The following is a 19,815-nucleotide window of genomic DNA, read 5'->3' as shown; positions in this document are numbered from 1 at the left end:
CTTCTGACCTTTCACATGACAAATGCCCCACAGGGTCTAAAGAAAGCGCCTTTTCTTTCTCTTCCTAGAAGGCCAGAAATGCTCACATTCGGATCAGATTGAGAGTTCGGATTCCTACGGAGACCTCTCCGATGCCAGCGACCTCAAGACCCCCGAGAAACAAAACGCCAACGGCTCCTTCTCCTGCGACATGGTGGTCGCCAAAAGTAAATTGGAGTCAGAGGGAGACAAGAAGTACCCCTGTCCCGAATGCGGCAGCTTTTTCAGATCCAAGTCCTATCTCAACAAACACATACAGAAAGTTCACGTCCGCTCTTTGGGGGCTCCATTAGGGGACCTGGGCCCCACACTGGGGTCCCCCTTTTCCCCCCAACAGAACATGTCTCTCCTGGAATCGTTTGGGTTTCAGATTGTTCAGTCTGCCTTTGCGTCCTCTCTTGTGGATCCCGAGGTCGACCCACAGCCAATGGGCCCGGATGGAAAATGAGGCCAGCTTCCACCTTAACATAGCAGCCGTCTGCTTTTTTCATGTGTGACTCTAAGATGGCTGTTGATGATGTGGGGGGAGCATCTAAATCCAGTTTTGTAGTGGGGAGGTTTTTGTTTTAGGTTCCCTTCCTTCCCCCGTTCTCCTCTCCCGCTCAGTCTCCCCGGGCAGAGCGTGCGCGTTGGCCAGCCGGCAATCAGGAGGGTATCATCTGCCCGATGGTGCACGGATCACCCTGAGTATCCAGGAGGTCTGTGGGTGTCCCAGCTTGGAACCCCACGACAGAAACAAATGCAACAAAGGCTGGTTTGGGAATTTTAAGGAACTCTAGTTGATTTGGCAGAGAACTAGATGTCTCCGTTTCTGTTTTGTTTTTCTCCTTTTTCTGTCGGTCTTTTCTCCTTTTCTCTCTCTGCCTCATGACCCTTTCCTAAGATTCGCATATGAGCACACCCTGTGCTGTCTCGTAGATAGAGGTGCCGTCGTTTCTTTAGGAAAAGAAGAAAACACCCACCAGAAACCAACTGGAAGTTTTTGTGCTTAACGAAGTTAGAATGCTCTGTAAGGGGTGAGGTGTGAAGGGAGGTATGGCCCACCAGATTCAAACCAGCTCTGGGGTGCAGTCAAGCAGCAAAGTTCTCCTGCGGGCGCTTCATGAAAGTGGCAACGGGGGGGGGGTTACCCAGGAGCAAATCTCCTGCTCATTCCGTTGGGGCTTCTGCAGGAGAATCTTTACTCAGTTGTGCTGCTAGTTTTTCTGACTTGCTCTGGGTTCTCTCTCTTTTATTATGATTATGATTATTACATTTATGATTTTAGGACCTGTTGTAGTGATTTGCTACTGAGAAGCCCTTCTGAGGCAATTATACAGAGAGCTCTTAAAGCAGCTGTCATGTTAGGGTTAGTATTTTTTTTTAGATGTATCATAATTAATAATAAACTTGGCTAGTTGATTGTTTTTAAGTCTATGGGATAATATAGTTATGCAAAATGGAAGAAAGGGGGAGGTTAAAAAAGCTAAAAGGTTTAAAAAAAGGAAGGAAAGGCCACAAAAGGATACCCTCAGTTGGTTGATGCATAAAGACCCCAAACGATGAAATTGATCAGCAAAACGATTAATTTTTCTGTACTACCAACCTGTTTAGTGAAATAAATAATAGAGTTCAGACTGATTTTTTAAAAAAAGAAAATAATAATTGGATTGGACTGCATTAAAGAAGTTAGAATGGTTACTTTACACTCTTTTCTTTTTGTCTGGTTTTTATTTTATCTTATAAAATAAGGGTTGAGGTGCCCGTTTCCTTCCTGTCTTTTGTACACCACCTCGGCATTAAGCTCAGTGGGGTTTGTGCAAGAGAGGTTGGCTGGGTACAGATACAAGGACCTCAAAGAGCCCCACGGCAGCAGCTGGACCAGGCCAAAGGGAGCCCGCCCAGTCCAGCGTCCTGTCTTCGCAGTGGGCAACCAAGTGCCCCAGAGGGACGCCCATAAGCACGGAGGGCCTGAGCGCAAAGGCTGCGTTCTCCCCCACCGGTGACATTTCCTGCGCTCTTAGCCACTGTTCAGACGGTCAGAAGCATCCCCTGGGCTGGCTCTTCCTCCTTACACTCCGTCCTCCGCTGCGTGACAGCACGAATCACCGTTAGCGTTGACATCTGTACTAAAGTTCACACCGAGCCCAGCTAGCTTTAAGGCAGCCTTTAAAACCAGCTTCAAACCCCTGTTGAAAGCAAAACCAGAGTTAATAGCATTTGAGTTGGGGCAGATGTGATGCTATGCAGGGATGGCGCAAAGCTCTGTGTAGCATGCAGGGAGGCCCCCGTTTCAGTTCCCAACGGCATTTCGGGGGAGGGCTGGAGTAGACAGTACTAAGCTAGATGGACCAAGGACCTGACTCGCCTTGTAGTACTATTAGACTTATATGCCACCCTTCCTCCCAAAAGGAGCCCAGGGCAGCAAACAAGCGCAAAAACCCCACATAAAAACAGACATTGCAACAAAACATCCTTCAAAACATATTAAAACAAACGTTTTTTTAAAAAATATTAAAAACTTCTTAAAAAGCAATTCCAACAAGATGCAGATTGGGATAAGGTCTCCACTTAAAAGGTTTCTCGAAAGGAAGGCCTTCAGTAGCACCAAAAAGATAACGGAGATGGCACCTGTCAGGGGAGGGAATTCCAAAGGGTAATCGGCATCCTATGTTCCTATGTCATTAGGGTCCTCGCTGATCAGGAAAAAGGATGGGGAGATGTTCAAGGCTGAGGGTTAAGTGATCGAGTGGCTCATCCAGCTTCGGCCATGTTGAGGTGGGAGTGAATAGTTGTGCCCTTCAGCTGAGTAACTAGCATTTGTTCCAGACTGGCGTGCGCTACAGGCATCCTTGGGACTGTCGCTCATATCATGACAGGAGGTCCCAAATTCTAAGCATCTCGTGTCCGGCAACCTTCTTTACGTGCAAGAAGTGTGCAGGGCAGGTCGGACTGGCATTTCAGAAGCCTGGTTATTAACGTGATTGTGACTGCACCGCTGCTCTTTTTGGCCTCCATGGGGCAATTGCATTGGGAAGGGCCGCAGCTCAGTGGCAGAGCACCTGCTTTGCATGCAGAAGGCTCCAAGTTCAATCCCTAGCAGCAGCTACAGGCAGGGCTGGGAGAGATCTCTGCCTGAAACCCTGGAAAGCTGCTGCTGGTCAACAATAGAGCAGCTGCTTTGCATGCAGAAAGTTCCAGGTTCAATTCCCAGCAGCATCTCCAGGCAGGGCTTGCAAAAACCCGTCTGAAATCCTGGAATGCCGCTGCCGGTCAGTGTAGACAGTGGTGAGCTTGAGGGTCTGACTTGGTGCAAGATGGCTTCCTCTCTTCCTCAAATGGGGGGCCAGGTGGCACCTTGAGTGTGAGTCGGGAGGGGGTTCCAGTTGCTGATCCCCACTGCACAATCTTCAGGGTTGTAGTAGCCAAAGCCAGGTCAACGCCCTGCTTTTTTTTTTTTTTTAATTATGTGCGGGTGTCAAAGTACCAAATATTTAATTGCCGCAAACATTTGGAGAGTTGAAGAATCAACGGATTTAAAATTAGAAGGGTAAATCTGGAACAAACCTACTTCAGGTAGGAAGGGGAAATTATTATTTTGTTTGGCGGGGGGGGGGCGGAAGCATTGCCCTCTCCTCCCTAGTGCCTACCCATTGTGTGAGGCCTGAAGCGTGCCTCGTGGCTGATTAATCCTCATTACACAATCTTGTGTATGTGCCCTAGAAAGTAGCCAGGCAGGCAGGCATGCGATTGCATGTTCCTGCATACGCCCCTTCTGCAGTCTTTCAGACGTCATGCATTAAAAAGCAGAGGGCCATGAAAATGCCAGCAGCAGCCTCTGCCATTGCCGCCTCTGATTCTGGCCAGTCTCCCCAGAAATGCCTTGCCTTTGCAGGCAAGGGCCTGCCCGTTCAAGGACATCCTCCGCTACTGCAACTGGGCCTTGGCACTGGCTAGCAGGAGGTGGAGGTGCCTGGCTGGCTGAGAGGCTTCGGCTTTCTCTCACACAAAGACTGCTCTTGTTCCCTTCTTTCCTCCCCCACCTGTGAAGGCGTTTGGGGAGTGGTTTGGCTGCAGCCGAAGGCACGTGACAACCCACATCCAGGCACTGTGTTGATCTGCTCTTGATCAGCAACCAAGATCCAAACTATGCTCAGTCAACCCCCAAAATATTGACAGCAGTTGTTTTTTTAAAGAAAGTATTTGGCGCATTTTGCTCTCGTTTTGGTGGGCACCGCCTCTTCCTCCACTTAGTGCCCTCCAGATGTTTGGGACGACATTAGTGCTGGCTGAAGAAAGCCGATGGAAGTGGTCATCCAAAACATCTGGAGTGCATGAGGCTAAAGAATGGTCTCTGCAATCGGAGGGGAACCTGTGGCTCTCCAGATGTTTCAGACAATCACAACTATCCAGGCACGAAAATGGGGCTGAACACAAACATCCTCTGGAGTCCCCTTCCTCAGCCTGATGCCCTCCAGTTGTTTTGGACTACAACTTCCATCAGCCTGAGCATCGAAGGGCCACGCTGGCTGGGACTGCTGGGAGTTGTGTTCCACATACAGCTGGAAGCTACCAGTCTGGGGACAGCTGACTATGGAAAATGTTTGTGTTCCAGCCAGTTCAGTGCCTGAACTGGAAAAAAAATCAAACGGGCACAGCCCCCCCCCGACATTAATGAAATAATGCACAGCCCAAATTTATTTATTTATTTATTTATTTCCTGCCCTTCCTCCCAGCAGGAGCCCAGGGCGGCAAACAAAAGCACTAAAGACACTTTAAAACATAATAAAAACAGACTCTAAAATACATTAAAACAAAACCACTTTAAAAAGCTTGAAGACATATTTTTTAAAAAAAGGTTAAAACCCGTATTGTTTTTTTAATAAAAACATATTAAAAAGCAATTCCAACATAGATGCAGACTGGGCTAAAGTCTCTACATAAAAGGCTTGTTGAAAGAGGAAGGTCTTCAATAGGTGCAGAAAAGTAACAGATGGCGGCGCCTGTCTAATATTTAAGGGTAGGGAATTCCACAGGGTCGGTGCTGCCATACTAAAGGTCGGTTTCCTATGTTGTGCGGAACGGACTTCCTGATATGATGGTATCTGCAGAAGGCCCTCACCTGCAGAGCACAGTGATCGGCTGGGTATATAAGGGATAAGACGGATAAAATGGCAGTTCTCCTGTGCAAGCCCTCTTAAAATTAGCAGTGTTGTTGTGGCTTGTGTGGGAGAACTATCCAGTGGATTTTCTCCCAGTAGTGGCGGTGGGGATATTTGATCTAGGTCTCCTAACCCACTGAATGGTGTTAAGGGAAAAAAACCTGACTGAACAGCTGCTCCCTCCTGTGTCCTGGCAGGACCAGCTGTAAAACAAATGTGCTCCCAAAAAGATATAGTGAGGGCCATCAGCTTGGATGGCTTTAAAAGAGGATTAGACAAATTCATGGAGGTGGGGGAGGCAAAGATCAGGGGCTACGAGCCATGATGGTTATGTCCTGCCTGTACGGTCAGAGGCCATATACTTCGAATACCAGTTGCTGGGAAGCAAGGAGGATTGCTGCTGCACTCCGGTCCTGCTTGTGGGCTTCCCATAAAGGGCATCTGAATGGCCCCTGTGAGAACAGGATGCTATACTAGATGGCCCCCTCTGGCCTGAGCCAGCTGCTTCAGGGCTCTTCTGATGTTCTTAATTGCGTGGCAAAGAGCAGAAATGCACATGGTCACCCAGCCAATGTCACTTTAATACTAATACTTATTAATAACAATTGGATTACTTCTGTTGTTTTTAATCCAAAACAACACAGGCAGCATTTAAGCAGCTGTGGGGGAAGGGGACTACAGGTAAGAAGGAGCAGAAGGGAAGACTGGCAAAGGAATGTGTTTGTTTCCATCCACTCATCTCCAAAACCTTATGAAAGGTGAGCAAATCCAACGACACCGTTGTGGAAATAAGGGATTGCCGTGAAGGACCCCCCTAGAATCCACTGTTGTGCATTATGCCCATTCAGCCAGAAGCTGAATAACATTTGAGCAACATACAAGTTGCAAGTATTCTCACACCCAGGTCGGTGTGCCTGGATGTGTTTTTGGTGTAATTAATGTAGCTTTGCTATTATGGCTGCACCATTTCCTCCTTAAATGATTTATGTCACTTAAAGGCTTAAATAAAGAAAAAAAGCAGCCAAGTATTTCTTAAAAGAACAAAAGTGGTGTTTGGGGAATGGCTACAGCTGTCGTAGCGCCCCTCTTTTGCATGCAGAAGGACCCGGGTTCAATCCCCAGCAGCATCTCCAGGTGGAGCTGGGAAAGATCCCCTGGAGAGTTGCTGCCAGTCAGTGTAGACAATGCTGAAGTTGATGGACCAGTGGGTCTGGTTCACTATGAAGCAGCTTCTAGAGTTTCTAACAGAAGTCACACGGGCTCATGCCTGCTACTTAATGTGTGGCCAAAACGCAGGGATACGTTGCTTAAGGCCATTTTTACCATTGTCAGAGACTGTACTAGATGGCCACACGTGTGTTATAAACACATACACCTTGGAGATAAAGCAAAGGAACAAAGAACAGGGCCACTCAAGGTCATGCTAAGAATCAAACGGCTGCAGAGCCAGAAATAGCTCCCTTTCTCCATCCGAGGTCATGTGCCTAAACCACAGAGCCAGCTTCAGACTTTTAGCGCTAGCATTTACAGAGACTTTCTCCTGTCCAGAATGAGGTAATCTCTTTGCTTTTGTTTTCCCTTGATAAAGGTTTTTCAGTCTAATAATGCAGCATCTAGCTAGCTGCTTCTCAGGCTATCACACCAACAGCATACAGGACACTTTAGACTCCAGTAACCAACGCAATGTTTCCTTGCCCAAGGGATTTGCACTCTAAATTTCAAGGGGGGAGGAAGGGAAGGATCATATATAAACAAAATTTAAAAAAACATACGGACAATGACAGCTTGCAAATCTTCTCTTTGCAACCTTAGTGGATAGTTAGATTTTCTTGGCACGGATGCTTGGAAAGTACCCGGTGTCCAATTTGGTTCTCAGGGGGCCAAATTTCAGGAGTTCTGTGGTGCAAGAAGATCCTGCAAAACGTTGCCTGCCTGAAGAAAGGCAGGGCTGTGTTGTGGCTTTAAATGTCAAATAAAGGGGAGGGGGGAAGCAACAACCTATGTAGATGTGGCCCTCTGCACGATGATGTCACTCGGAGACAGCCCCCCCCTCCCCGTGGTTGGTGTGTGAATCACAAGGTGCATTCTGGTGTCCTCCATCTGCAAGGGTTCCTGGGAGGCACCCTTCAGATGTTGGGGCTGCAGTTCAGTGGCAGAACATCCACTTTGAATGCAGAAGGTCCTAGGTTCAATCGCCAGCATCTCAAGGTAGCAATGGGAGAGGCCCCCATCTGAGACTCTGGAGGGCGTCTGAGTCCCTAAAGACATTTCCACTCCCAAATGACTGCAGTTGTCAGTCCTGTCCCTTTGGAGCTGGAACGGCAGCGGGAAGACTGTCCCTTTGGTGTTCCCACTGGTATTGTTGCACATGGGGTGCCCTCAGAAGGGCCAGCTGCACTCCAAGCAAAGCAAGAAGGCATGGCACTTTCTGGACTCCCAGAATGGGGTCAAGTGAGGTGGGGGAAGAGGTTCTGGGGCTCAGATCTGGGGTGGGGGCAGCGGTCCTGCTGTCTGGCCTGCAAAGGCAGCCCGGCCCCTGAATTATGTACATGTAGGGAAAGGCTTCAGCTACCAGGAGGGAAGGAAAGGTACTCTGTCCATACTTATGCATGTGCTTTATAATATGTCAGTACAATAGGATTTGGGGAAACCCAGGCTGCTCTGAATTATCTGTGCCAAGCCCTCCCAGGAAATCACCCTTGTTACTGGCACCAGGCAGAAAGTGAAAGCAAGATCTGGAGCTAAAGCAACACCCTCTCCCTGCTCCGGTTGGCCTTGTTTGGTGGTGGTGATGATCGTGAACAACTCCTGGTCCTTTACTGGGGCTTGTGGCCTGCAAAGCACTTATGCCTCTGTGAGTCAGATCCGTCTGTCTCCCACTCTCTGCAGCCACCTTTGCCTTGCCTCAGTTTAGTCCAGGGATGGCTAACTGCTTTTGGCCAGCAGGGCAGGTCACAAAGTATTCACCCCTCCTCAGGACAGGTGGGTGCGTCTGCTCACCTGTGAATCGCATGCATTCATATGACATCAGGGATTTTAAGATGCATCTTTCTCACTGAATAGTCCCATTTGGTTTGGAATTTCATCACAGAATTAGTGTATTTTAGAAAAACATTCCCATCTTGTACCGGAAAGTTTTTTAAAAAAACCTTGGTGTTCTGACAGGGCAACTTTTGGAGGATACTGATAGATCTGGCATATGTTAGAAAGTGACATACAACCTGAGATTGGATTTTTAAAAATAATTGCAGTTGGAAGTAAATGCCCACCTTCTTTTGAATGTTATTTACCATCCGCACTGTAGGAGCACCTGGGTTTCTTGGATTAAATACTTACTGCAACTGCAGGCAAGGAGAGGTTTCAACACCCAGGAACTCAGGCAGCTGAGGTTTGTTTACAAGGTAAAATTGAGCTTGAACTCCCCAAAAGACACACACCTGTGCCAAGCAGATGCCAGTCTGGCAGAATATGCTCATGGCACACAATGTCCTGAGACGCTTTTTTGACTATTTCCCGCTGCAAAACAAGAAGCAGTAATTTGCGCACGCACGCACATTGCGCAAGGAGAAGCAGCTCTGTTGAGCTCTGGGAAAATAATTCCACCTAGGTGCTTCCCTAAGTAAATGCTACATATGGAAGTTACATAACAAATTATTTAACGTGGCAACTTCCCAAGCTTGGTGTCCTCAAAGTTTTGGGGCTGCACTTCTCAGGGCTGATGGAAGTTTTAGTCCAAAACTTCTGGAGGGGGAAATCTGCCATAGGTCCATCTATCTCCCCAAATCTGGAAGCTTCCAGATGTTTTGGTCTCCAACTCGCACCATCCCCAGCAAGGCTAGTCTATTCCAGAAATGGGGAGTGTGTGGCCTTCCAGATGTTGTCAGATTACAACCCTCATGGCTAGTGTTTGGGAAAGATGATGGGAACTGCAGTCCAGCAACTGGAGACCACATATTCCCCACTCCTGGTCAACATTCAGACAGGAGGCTCTCTGAACCCTACAAACATAAAAAAGAGCCTGCTGGGTCAGGCCAAAGGCCCATCTAGTCCTGCATCCAGTTCTCCTGGGAATCGCACAAGGAGGAATTCACTGCAAGAGCACTCTCTGTACAGCGGCTACTCAGAAGCCACCTTGGAGACACAGCATAGGCATCAGGGTTAGTAGCCAAATAATCTTCTCTTCTACCAATTTGTGTAATCCTCTCTGAGAGCCATCCAAGTTGGTGGCCATCACTGACTCCTGTGGCAGCAAGTTCCAGAGTTTAACTATGTGTTGTGTGAAGGAGCCATTTCTTCTTCTCAACCCCCCGGAGATGCCAGGAACTGAGCCTGCTAAGCAGAAGCGTTACCCTTTAATATAAGCTACCTTGAACATTATACTTGGGAAAGTGGTATATAAACAAAACTGACTTACCTTATTTATTTTGAAGATGTATGTACTGCCCCTGCACATTGGCCTAAGAGATGAATAGGGCCGTCAGGAGTCAAAGCGCACCAGCCTGCAAAGAAGAGCAGTTTCACACATTTCTGTTTTTGCAAGGACAGGCAGACGTCAGGCTTCTGGGATCTACTTTGCGTTTTACTGGAACTGCATGATCGACCAACTGCAGCCCCATGCAAAAGACAGATGCTTTGAATTAACAAAATCTGAGCCCAGGGACTTGTTTTGTCTACCAGAACGGACAGAGCCTACAATCCTTCCACACACACAAAAACAATACCAGTTACCACAAGATTTCTCCATTTTAATAGCATAATTTAGGATGTTGGCTGGGCCACTTTGTCGCTTTTGCTGTTCAACCAGCAGCAAACTTTAGCCACAGGTCAACATGTCCAGAAAGGTAGCTGGGCTAGCATCTTGTAGAAAAAACAACAAAGAATCGTGTGGCACCTTACAGGCCTTAGCAAATTTATGACGGCACAATAAAAAATTGTTAAGGTCTTTAAGGTGCCACAAGACTCTGTTGTTTGAGCCACAGGGTCACACTTGCACACTCCACAGAGGTGCTGCCAGGAACAGCCGAGGTGGGACGTCATAGAGAGAGGCAGAGAGCAGCTCTTGCCCACCTCTAACTTCAATGCGGTTGCGCAGGAGACCTTCAAAGAAGATGCTAATTAGAGGTGGGGAGGGGCCAAAGGGCCCACCCCCTCCACCGGGCATAGGAAGAGCCTGCTAGAAAAGGCCAGTAGCCCAACTAGTCCGGCGCCCTGTTCTCACAGTGGCCAACCACGTGCGCAGTAGTCCAGCCCGTGCCTTGCATGCAGGAGATGCCGGTTCAGTTTCGGGCAGCATCTCCAAGAAGGACTCGGGAGGACTCCCTGTCCGAAACCCTGGAGAGCCGTTGCTGCCGGTCCGTGTGGGCAGTATTGAACTAGATAGGCCAAGGGCCTGGCTCGGTCTGAGGCAGCTTCCTCAGTGAAGGCCGCTGTCCGTCCCGCCGGAGGAGCTCCAGCCGCTGCGGTTTGCTTTGGAGGAAAGTTGCTTCGCGCCCTCCTGAGAAGCGCCCGGCGCGACGCCCAAAGCCACTCAGGTCTGCACGGTCCGCGCGCCCTCGCGCCGCCGCCCGGTAGACTGCCGCTGAGGAGGGAGGCTCCCCACGCGCGGCGCGCCTTCCCGGCTTAGGACCCAGCGAGCGCCTCGGCCCCGGAGGAGAAGGGAGGGCGGAGCTGTGGCTCTTTAAAGGCCCGGCTTGTTTACGCCGCGAGGAGTCGAGCCGAGCCCGACGTACAGCCTGCCTGGACGCCGTCCCAGCTGCCCCCTCCATGGCGCCGTCCCGGACGCTGCTGCTCCTCCAGCCGCTGCTCCTCCAGCCGCTGCTTCTGCGCTTTGGCTCCGCGGCGGAAGGTGAGCGACCCCCGGAGGGAGGCACCCCCCGATCCCCGCGCGGAAGGAGCCTACGAAGGCGGCGGCGGCAGCAGCAGCGCCTCTTCCTGGCCGGCCGGCCGAGGACGAAGTCCCCGCAGCAGCCGGCCAGGCCCGCGAGCCCCTTTCCTGGCGCTGGTTCTGCTCCGGCGGAAAGCGGCGGGCGCGCGGTCTCGTGTCCCTTCCCACGTGCCCGGCCCCCTTCCGAGCGTGTCGTGCCCGCATGTGGGAAGTCGCTCCAGCCTGCAGTCGGGGATAGCCGGGCTTCGCTTGGCGGCAACGCAGATGCGCCAGGCTGAGCCCCGGGCTTCCTCGGGTGCAAGGCAAGCCCCTCTCCGTGCAACGGGCCATTGCCCCCGTGCAGAGAGCAGGAGGGGCTCGGCGCAAGAGAGGCGCTGGGGGGGCACTCTGCACATGCTCGGGTGCACTAGAGGTCGATAAAGGGGCACTGCTCTCTGCATGCTGGGGGGGAGAATGCTTCATGCGCATGCTCCTTCCATCTTCTTCCCCCCCACGGCAAGGTTAGCAGACAGGAGGACAATGACGTAGCCCTCTTATTCCTCCCCGTTAGCTCCTCCCTCCGCCCGCCTCGCCATTGGCCCGCGCTGTCTCCAGGCCTTGAGCTGGCCTCTTATTGGCTGCTGCGTTGGGGGGGATGATATCATCCTTCAGCCGCAGAGCCCTTGTGGTGTAAACAACGCGGCCACGCCCCCTTGGTGTGTCAACAGGCTTGGCCACGCCTCCCTGCACGTGTGTTTCCTCCGCGAGGCTCCTCCCCCTTCGGCAGAGGCTTTGATCTGTATCTCCCGCGGGGCGAGCCCCGGACAGCCCGAAGAAGAGCAAAGAGACCCTCCCCGGCGCAGGGGGCAAGTTGAAGGGCTGCCATTGGGCAGTGCGCGCTTACCTGGGAGTAAACCCCGTGGAACTCGATGGGCTTCATTGACTTGGCTTTTGATCAATGGGTGAAACGTGCATAAGCTTCCTTTTATTTTTCTTTTCTTTAAAGCATCTTTCCGTCGTTCCTGGTGCATACCTGGGTGCTGCTCAGTGGACACATTTTCCTTCCTGGCTGAGGATGGCTACCCTTTTTTAAACAACAAAACAAATGGGGCATGTTATTTCGGGGTGGGGAGAATCACCCCATTAAATATTACAGCCCTGCATCATTATGCATATCATTACTATTAGTTACTCAGTTTATATTCCTCCCGCCTTCCAGGCTACCTAAGCAGACAGTATGTGGAAACGGTCCAGCAAAACAGCAGTTGCGATCCCTGTGATTGTAAAACCCCAGAAGCGCCCGGCTGCAGCTGGGTCAAGCCAAAGGGGCCCGTCCAGCCTACCATGCTGTGTCTCACAGTGGCCAACCAGATGCCTCTTCTGGGAAGCCCCCAGGCAGCTCCTGAGCGCAACAGCGGCTCTCCCTCCTGCGGTTCCCAGCAACTGGTTTTCAGAGTCATCGTGGCTCTGCCAGTGGATGTAGCCCTCACTTTTTAAAAAAGGGGGGTAGACAAATTCATGGAGGATTGGGCTGCCAGTGGCTACTAGCCACAGTGGCTCTGTGTTCTCCCTCCGCTGCTGGAGACGGGGGCCTCTGAATGGCAGTTGCTGGTAGAGTTGCTTTTGCTCTCCGGTCCTGCTTTTGGGCATCCCACAGGCAGATGTGAGTAGATGATGCTGGGTTAGCTTTGGCCTGATGCAGCTGCAGGAACTCTTCCTACACGCCTCCTGTTCCCAAGGTACTCTTCACCTTTGAGATGTTTTGATGTCTATCTTTATCTCTCTTCCACCGCCAGATGCAACCTCTTCAATCTCTCCAGCACTTACGGTCAAAACGGCGACAGCAGAAGGGGCTGATCAAGTTTTTGAACTTTCCAACAGCTTGCCATCCCAGAGCGAGGCTGCCGTGGTTCAGCCAGTGGTTGGGATCAGCCAGAGAGTCAAGATGAGATCGAACGAGAAGAAAGACTTGGGCATGCTGGGTAGGGAATAAAAATCTCCCTGGAAATGGCCCGCGGCAACTTTCAGTGGGTGGGCTGAGTCATTTCAGAGTGGCACAAGCTGAACCAAAAAGGAATGAGGTGGTTTAATTCAGCCCTCCCCAGCCTGGCGCTCTCCAGATGTTTTGGACTACAACTCCCATCAGCCTCAAAATATCTTTGGGGTGCACCAGAGTGGGGAAGGCCGGTTTAGTTTCAAAAGGGGCCAGACTGAATTACATCTATTTAGAGGTGGGTGGGGAGGAAATGGGTTGGTTTTAGGCTTGTTTGAAAGGATGTGGGGATGTCTGCCGTGAGCGCTCTCTGCAAACAAGAGCGCCGTTTCCTGGTGCAAGATTCTGAGGGTCTGAGCCATCAGTGTAAAGCAAGAGAGGTTTCTGGTGCTGAAGTGTGTGAAGTGTAAAAAGAAGCCACCCTGCAGGGTTTTTTTTAAAAACAGACGGGTGGTGTGACAGTGTTTTAAAGTCATGTTGTTTGTTAACTGCTAGTGCTCGGCTTCCACGTCCAATCTAATCCCATTTACAAGTCTCCTTTCCAATTGTTTCCTAAAACATCTCCATTTAATAAAAAATTCCTTGGAAGGAGATGCCAAATGTGTACAGGCACATACAGTACCTGACTTGCTTTGTTGCAGTGATTGTGGGGCTCCTGGAAGCTTGGCAAGATGGCTGACTGCAGCTGCGTGCTTAAGATGTGCTGTGTCTGATTTCTCTTCTCCCCCCCCACCCCCCCAGGGTACATGCTGGGGCTGCTCATGATGGTGATCATAATTGCAATCGGGGCAGGAATTGTCGTGGGCTACGTCTACAAGAGGCAAGTGGAGGCAAAGGGCCTTTCAGGGTGCCATGACTGTGTGGGTGTTACCAGAGGGCTAATTTGCATGTTTTTCCAACACGGAGGCTGTGTTTAGAGCAGGGGTGGGGAATCTCCAGCCTGCAGGCCACTCATGGCATGTCAAGGAGTCCAGTGTGAACCGCAAGGCCATTTTCCCCAAACCATGCCCACATGTCAATGAGCTGGCATTGCCAGCAAGTTCCCTCTGGGAAACAGAGCCTGCTCACCACCCCACAGGCCAGCTTTGACAGGTGGGCAGGGCCACTTATCAGTGAGCGGCTGTCAGATGACTGACAGGTGCGTAGCCCCACTCACCTGGCAAGAGTTTGCCTGCAGGTGATGGGGAGGTAAAAGATCTCGCCCATTGGGCCAAAAAGGTTCTCCACCTCTGGTGTAGCACTTAAGACTGAAGGGAGAAGCATACAGCCCTAGTTTGGATCTTGCCTTGGTCATTATGTGGGTAGTACAGTTTTGGTTTGCTTTTTTACATTTTATTGTGGTGCATAGTATAATTCAAAGCATAATTTCTCTGTTCTGATTGCGTGGACTTTTGTAGATGAAAAGAACGTGAGATTCTTTGCATAGTACAAACTGTTACAGAACTATGAAGTAGTATAGATATCTCCCGATAACAGAGAAAGGAGGAGATATGCTGCATGGGGGCCAGCCTGGTGACATGCCCCTGAGGGCCGCTCCACAGCCACCCCGGAGAAGGGCTTTTAGCATCGCTGCATTTACTTCCCTCCCTCTGGGCAACTGGCAAGCGCCTTGGGGCTACGTTTCAGCCCAGGGAAGGGAAACCTGTGGCCTTCCAGAGGCTACTAGATTGCCACTCTGACCACCCTGACCATTGGCCATGTTGGCTGGGGCTGGGAGTTGGAATCCAAAAACCTCTGGGGGGCCACAGGTTTTCCTTCCCTGCCTTTAGGGTTTGCAACTATGAGCAGCATATTTGAAACAGGGCCTTGCAGGTGCCACATACTCCCTTCAGGTAACTTGCTACCTGAAATGGCACAGTCTGGCAAGAACACCATGGACTAGTGATGAAGCTGGATGCTCCGAACAGAGAGCGGCTGCTTCCTTCCTTCTCCCCCTCAGCTACTTTGACAGAGCAGTGCACTGTCTAAGCCATGCACACACTTGTTGGGCAAGTTTAGCTTTCAATCAAAGCTGCCTTGCCGGACATACACAGTATGGAATTTGGTGCACAGCCAGGTGCTGCTGCTGCTCTTGTTATTAGTCATATTGCCTAAAAGATCTGCAGATGACTCATATTTCAAAACCAAATACACTATACCATTAAAGATTCATATAAAACATTAAACATTCTTGTACAAACACCTACAACTCATATTACATATTTGAAGTCACATTTGACTTCAAAAGAGGAAACTTCACAAAAATGAGGGGATTGGTAAAAAGAAAGCTGAAAAACAAAGTCCAGAGGGTCACATCACTCGAAAATGCTTGGAAGTTCTTTAAAAACACTATATTAGAAGCTCAACTGGAGTGCATACCGCAGATCAGAAAAGGTACCGCCAGGGCCAAGAAGATGCCAGCATGGTTAACGAGCAAAGTCAAGGAAGCTCTTAGAGGCAAAAAGTCTTCCTTCAGAAAATGGAAGTCTCGTCCAAATGAAGAAAATAAAAAAGAACACAAAATCTGGCAAAAGAAATGCAAGAAGACAATAAGGGATGCTAAAAAAGAATTTGAGGAGCACATTGCTAAGAACATAAAAACCAACAACAAAAAATTCTATAAATACATTCAAAGCAGAAGACCATCTAGGGAGACAACTGGACCCTTGGATGATAAGGGAGTCAAAGGGGTACTAAAGAACGAAAGGAGATTGCAGAGAAGCTAAATGAATTCTTTGCATCTGTCTTCACAGTGGAAGATATAGGGCAGATCCCTGAACCTGAACTAACATTTGCAGGAAGGGATTCTGAGGAACTGAGACATATAGTGGTAACGAGAGAGGAAGTTCTAGGCTTAATAGACAATATAAAAACTGACAAATCACCGGGCCCGGATGGCATCCACCTGAGAGTTCTCAAAGAACTCAAATGTGAAATTGCTGATCTGCTAACTAAAATATGTAACTTGTCCCTCGGGTCCTCCTCCGTGCCTGAGGACTGGAAAGTGGCCAATGTAACGCCAATCTTCAAAAAGGGATCCAGAGGGGATCCCGGAAATTACAGGCCAGTTAGCTTAACTTCTGTCCCTGGAAAACTGGTAGAAAGTATTATTAAAGCTAGATTAACTAAGCACATAGAAGAACAAGCCTTGCTGAAGCAGAGCCAGCATGGCTTCTGCAAGGGAAAGTCCTGTCTCAGTAACCTATTAGAATTCTTTGAGAGTGTCAACAAGCATATGGATAGAGGTGATCCAGTGGACATAGTGTACTTAGACTTTCAAAAAGCGTTTGACAAGGTACCTCACCAAAGACTTCTGAGGAAGCTTAGCAGTCATGGAATAAGAGGAGAGGTCCTCTTGTGGATAAGGAATTAGTTAAGACGCAGAAAGCAGAGAGTAGGAATAAACGGACAGTTCTCCCAATGGAGGGCTGTAGAAAGTGGAGTCCCTCAAGGATCGGTATTGGGACCTGTACTTTTCAACTTGTTCATTAATGACCTAGAATTAGGAGTGAGCAGTGAAGTGGCCAAGTTTGCTGACGACACTAAATTGTTCAGGGTTGTTAAAACAAAAAGGGATTGCGAAGAGCTCCAAAAAGACCTCTCCAAACTGAGTGAGTGGGCGGAAAAATGGCAAATGCAATTCAATATAAACAAGTGTAAAATTATGCATATTGGAGCAAAAAATCTGAATTTCACATATACGCTCATGGGGTCTGAATTGGCGGTGACCGACCAGGAGAGAGACCTCGGGGTTGTAGTGGACAGCACGATGAAAATGTCGACCCAGTGTGCGGCAGCTGTGAAAAAGGCAAATTCCATGCTAGCGATAATTAGGAAAGGTATTGAAAATAAAACAGCCGATATCATAATGCCGTTGTATAAATCTATGGTGCGGCCGCATTTGGAATACTGTGTACAGTTCTGGTCGCCTCATCTCAAAAAGGATATTATGGAGTTGGAAAAGGTTCAGAAGAGGGCAACCAGAATGATCAAGGGGATGGAGCGACTCCCTTACGAGGAAAGGTTGCAGCATTTGGGGCTTTTTAGTTTAGAGAAAAGGCGGGTCAGAGGAGACATGATAGAAGTGTATAAAATTATGCATGGCATTGAGAAAGTGGATAGAGAAAAGTTCTTCTCCCTCTCTCATAATACTAGAACTCGTGGACATTCAAAGAAGCTGAATGTTGGAAGATTCAGGACAGACAAAAGGAAGTACTTCTTTACTCAGCGCATAGTTAAACTATGGAATTTGCTCCCACAAGATGCAGTAATGGCCGCCAGCTTGGATGGCTTTAAAAGAAGATTAGACAAATTCATGGAGGACAGGGCTAGCAATGGCTACTAGCTGTGATGGCTGTGCTCTGCCACCCTAGTCAGAGGCAGCATGCTTCTGAAAACCAGTTGCCGGAAGCCTCAGGAGGGGAGAGTGTTCTTGCACTGTGAGAACAGGATGCTGGACTAGATGGGCCACTGGCCTGATCCAGCAGGCTCTTCTTATGTTCTTACTGCACAGACATGCAATCCCCACCCCCACCCCCAATAATAGCCAGAGGAAGCTTTGGCAGCAGACCAAAAACATCTTGTGGCAATTTGCTTTGGAAAAGGAATCGTCATCCTGTTCAGTCCTTGCGCCACCATCCGAGTCTTACACCCCCCCTCTTCTCTCTCTCTCTCATCAGGGGCAGAGATTTGAAGGAGCAGCACGAGCAGAAGGTTTATGAACGCGAGATGCAGCGGATCACGTTGCCGCTCTCTGCCTTCACCAACCCAGCCTGTGAGCTGGTGGATGAGAACACGATAGAGGTGCACACCAACCAGACACCCCTGGAGGAAACACACAGTGGCGACGCGCCCCTGATGGGCCAGGCGGGCACTCCAGGAGCCTGAGGGAGAGGGGCACTTGGAGATGCCCTGCTTGGACCCGCAACGGCTGAGACTCCTCTCTTCTCACCATTTTATGTGGGAGTTTCATTTGCATTTTTTGTTCTGGATGGAGATGGACAAGACTCCTGCGGTGTGCGAGGACTCTGTCACCCATAGCCATCTGTTGGTGGGTGTTTCGGGTCCCAGCCGCACAAAACTGACACTGCTGAAAGGACTGTTGTGGCTTGAGCCGTGGCCTGGTCCAGCTGTTCTTTCTGGAAGGCAGCGAGAGAAAACAGATGCACGGTCCATCTTCGGCTGTAGACCACACGGACTCATTCCAGTGAAGAAGGCCTGTCTGTATGGCCTCTTCTTATCCTCTTCCGTGGGAGATGGTTCCCACCAGTCCTGGTGCCTGCAAATCTGAAGTGGGGAATGTATAGTAGGTGAGCTTTTTTCTTCTTTTTTACGGTATTCAAACGTTTTGAATGTATTTTTGTGTGGCGCAAGATGACAACCGCTGCAGGGGCAGCACTGACAACCCTGTTAATGAGATTTTCTTTGCTGCTCGACACTTAAACCTCCTTTTCAAAAACGGTTAAGGGCAAAGCTTCCCAAATGGTAGGCCTTGGGCTTCGCTCCCTCTCAACTACAGCCCCTGCTGAGCACTCTGTAGTCTTACACACTCCAAGTCTTTTGAGGTCAGGCAGAAATTCTCATGTGCTTGGTGAAATTTCCACCTGCAGCGATCTCTCCTTGGTGGTGTCCGTGGAAGAGAGCAGACCTGGAGAGGGTGAAGATGGGTCAGCTACCTTTCCTCCCCCAGCCCATGTAGGAGAAATGGAGTTGTGTGGCCCAAAGGGATCATAGCCATTCTCCTGGCCTTCCACAGAGGGACATTCCTGGAAAGAAGTCTTCAAGCCTGTTAGAATAAATCTGCCTAGACAGTGCTGGCTCAGAAGCCCGTTTCAGAGCCGGCCCGTGATTAAGTGAGCGATTCCCTGCAGGTTCAGGAGCCCACTCCTTTGCATTGGGCTTAGTGGTTCAGGGTCTTTTTATAAAACGGGGCCAGTTCCCATGTAGTATCTATCTAAGTGAAGTGTGAGGGCACCTCTGGAGCATGACTGGCAGGCAGCATTCGAGGCAGAGAAGCGGGGTTAAGTAAGTTCTCCTAGGAAGGGTCTCTTTGTAGGCCTAAACACACGCTCGCTCACTCTCTCTTGTCAACAAATGCTCACGTCAGCCATACAAACTTTTATTTTGCACCCTTCACCACTCAAGGGAGGTGAACCAGCCACCACAAGTGAAGATTTCTTGCAAGTTACGGTTATGCAAGGCAGAGAAGTGATTTTTTAAAAATGTTTCAAATGCCTTTGAATATCATTTGTTTGTAAATGTTTTAAATTTCACGGACTATGAAATAAAAGGAACTGTTCAGGTTGTGGTTTGTGTCTTCTGTGGCTGGGCCAGTGCTGCAGCGAGAGAAACGGAGGAAGCTGCCTTGTATCGAAATCAGATCACTTGGTCCACCTAGCTCAGTATTGTCGACACTGATCGGCAGCAGCAGTCCAGGGTTTCAGGCAGATCGAAATCTGGTGACCAGGGAGGGGGGTGATTAGCATCCCCATCAGAGTTTTTTGGGGGGAGCAGAGGGGTTTAAACCTCCCTTCCCACCCCTGCACTCTTGGCTATTTTTTTTTCCTTTTTGCTGCTGCCTCCAAAATTTATAGCATCTTGGGTGGGGTGGGAAATGTGCTTGGAAGGCTGGAAATTAGCTACTCTTACCCTAAAACGTGTGTGTGTGTGTGGCTAACGTATGGCCGTCAACATATGGGGCTCCAACACCCATCAGCCCCAACCAGCATGGCTAATGGTGGGGGGTGATGGGAATTGTAGTCCTACAGCTTCCCTTCAAAGAATGCAGCAGGAAAGGGCAG

General features: G+C 49.6%; 2 protein-coding genes and 1 long non-coding RNA gene across 12 annotated transcripts in view; 2 read left to right on the top strand and 1 right to left on the bottom strand.

Moving 5' to 3' along the window:
• PATZ1 (POZ/BTB and AT hook containing zinc finger 1) overlaps nucleotides 1–1,726 on the top strand; it is a 31,028-nt gene extending 29,302 nt beyond the window's left edge. For 5 of the 9 annotated variants that reach the window (XM_061602742.1, XM_061602746.1, XM_061602745.1 and 2 more), the window contains one exon: nucleotides 69–1,726. In XM_061602742.1, the coding sequence (XP_061458726.1) occupies nucleotides 69–487 (419 nt within the window). In that variant the 3' untranslated portion in view covers nucleotides 488–1,726. The remainder of the gene's footprint in view (nucleotides 1–68) is intronic. The other 4 variants (XM_061602750.1, XM_061602748.1, XM_061602743.1 and 1 more) reach the window with 3 other exon arrangements.
• LOC133373252 (uncharacterized) lies at nucleotides 1,637–11,553 on the bottom strand. The gene is made up of 3 exons (XR_009759633.1): nucleotides 10,248–11,553; nucleotides 9,595–9,679; nucleotides 1,637–2,207 (listed from the first exon to the last, which is right to left on the bottom strand). It is a non-coding gene; the product is annotated as an uncharacterized LOC133373252 (long non-coding RNA).
• On the top strand, nucleotides 10,582–19,319 carry PIK3IP1 (phosphoinositide-3-kinase interacting protein 1). 2 transcript variants are annotated; one of them, XM_061602763.1, is made up of 4 exons: nucleotides 10,582–10,711; nucleotides 12,840–13,025; nucleotides 13,778–13,856; nucleotides 17,695–19,319. In XM_061602763.1, the coding sequence occupies exons 2-4, from the start codon at nucleotides 12,989–12,991 to the stop codon at nucleotides 17,900–17,902; spliced, it is 324 nt and encodes a 107-aa protein (XP_061458747.1). In that variant the 5' UTR covers nucleotides 10,582–10,711; nucleotides 12,840–12,988; the 3' UTR covers nucleotides 17,903–19,319. The 2 variants fall into 2 exon arrangements, with proteins under 2 accessions (XP_061458747.1, XP_061458746.1); XM_061602762.1 differs by lacking the exon at nucleotides 10,582–10,711 and adding an exon at nucleotides 10,720–11,025.
• Nucleotides 19,320–19,815: the final 496 nt, after the last annotated feature.

Source organism: Rhineura floridana, chromosome 19 (genome assembly GCF_030035675.1).
Source record: "Rhineura floridana isolate rRhiFlo1 chromosome 19, rRhiFlo1.hap2, whole genome shotgun sequence".
In the NCBI taxonomy this organism is placed as follows: domain Eukaryota; kingdom Metazoa; phylum Chordata; class Lepidosauria; order Squamata; family Rhineuridae; genus Rhineura; species Rhineura floridana.
This window is presented reverse-complemented; position numbering and strand designations above follow the sequence as displayed.

Coding starts and splice junctions, on each gene's coding strand:
- PIK3IP1 (XM_061602762.1), top strand. CDS start 10,944: ATGGCGCCGTCCCGGACGCTGCTGCTCCTCCAGCCGCTGCTCCTCCAG. Junction 11,026..12,839: donor CTTTGGCTCCGCGGCGGAAG/GTGAGCGACCCC, acceptor TTCCACCGCCAG/ATGCAACCTCTTCAATCTCT. Junction 13,026..13,777: donor GAAAGACTTGGGCATGCTGG/GTAGGGAATAAA, acceptor CCACCCCCCCAG/GGTACATGCTGGGGCTGCTC.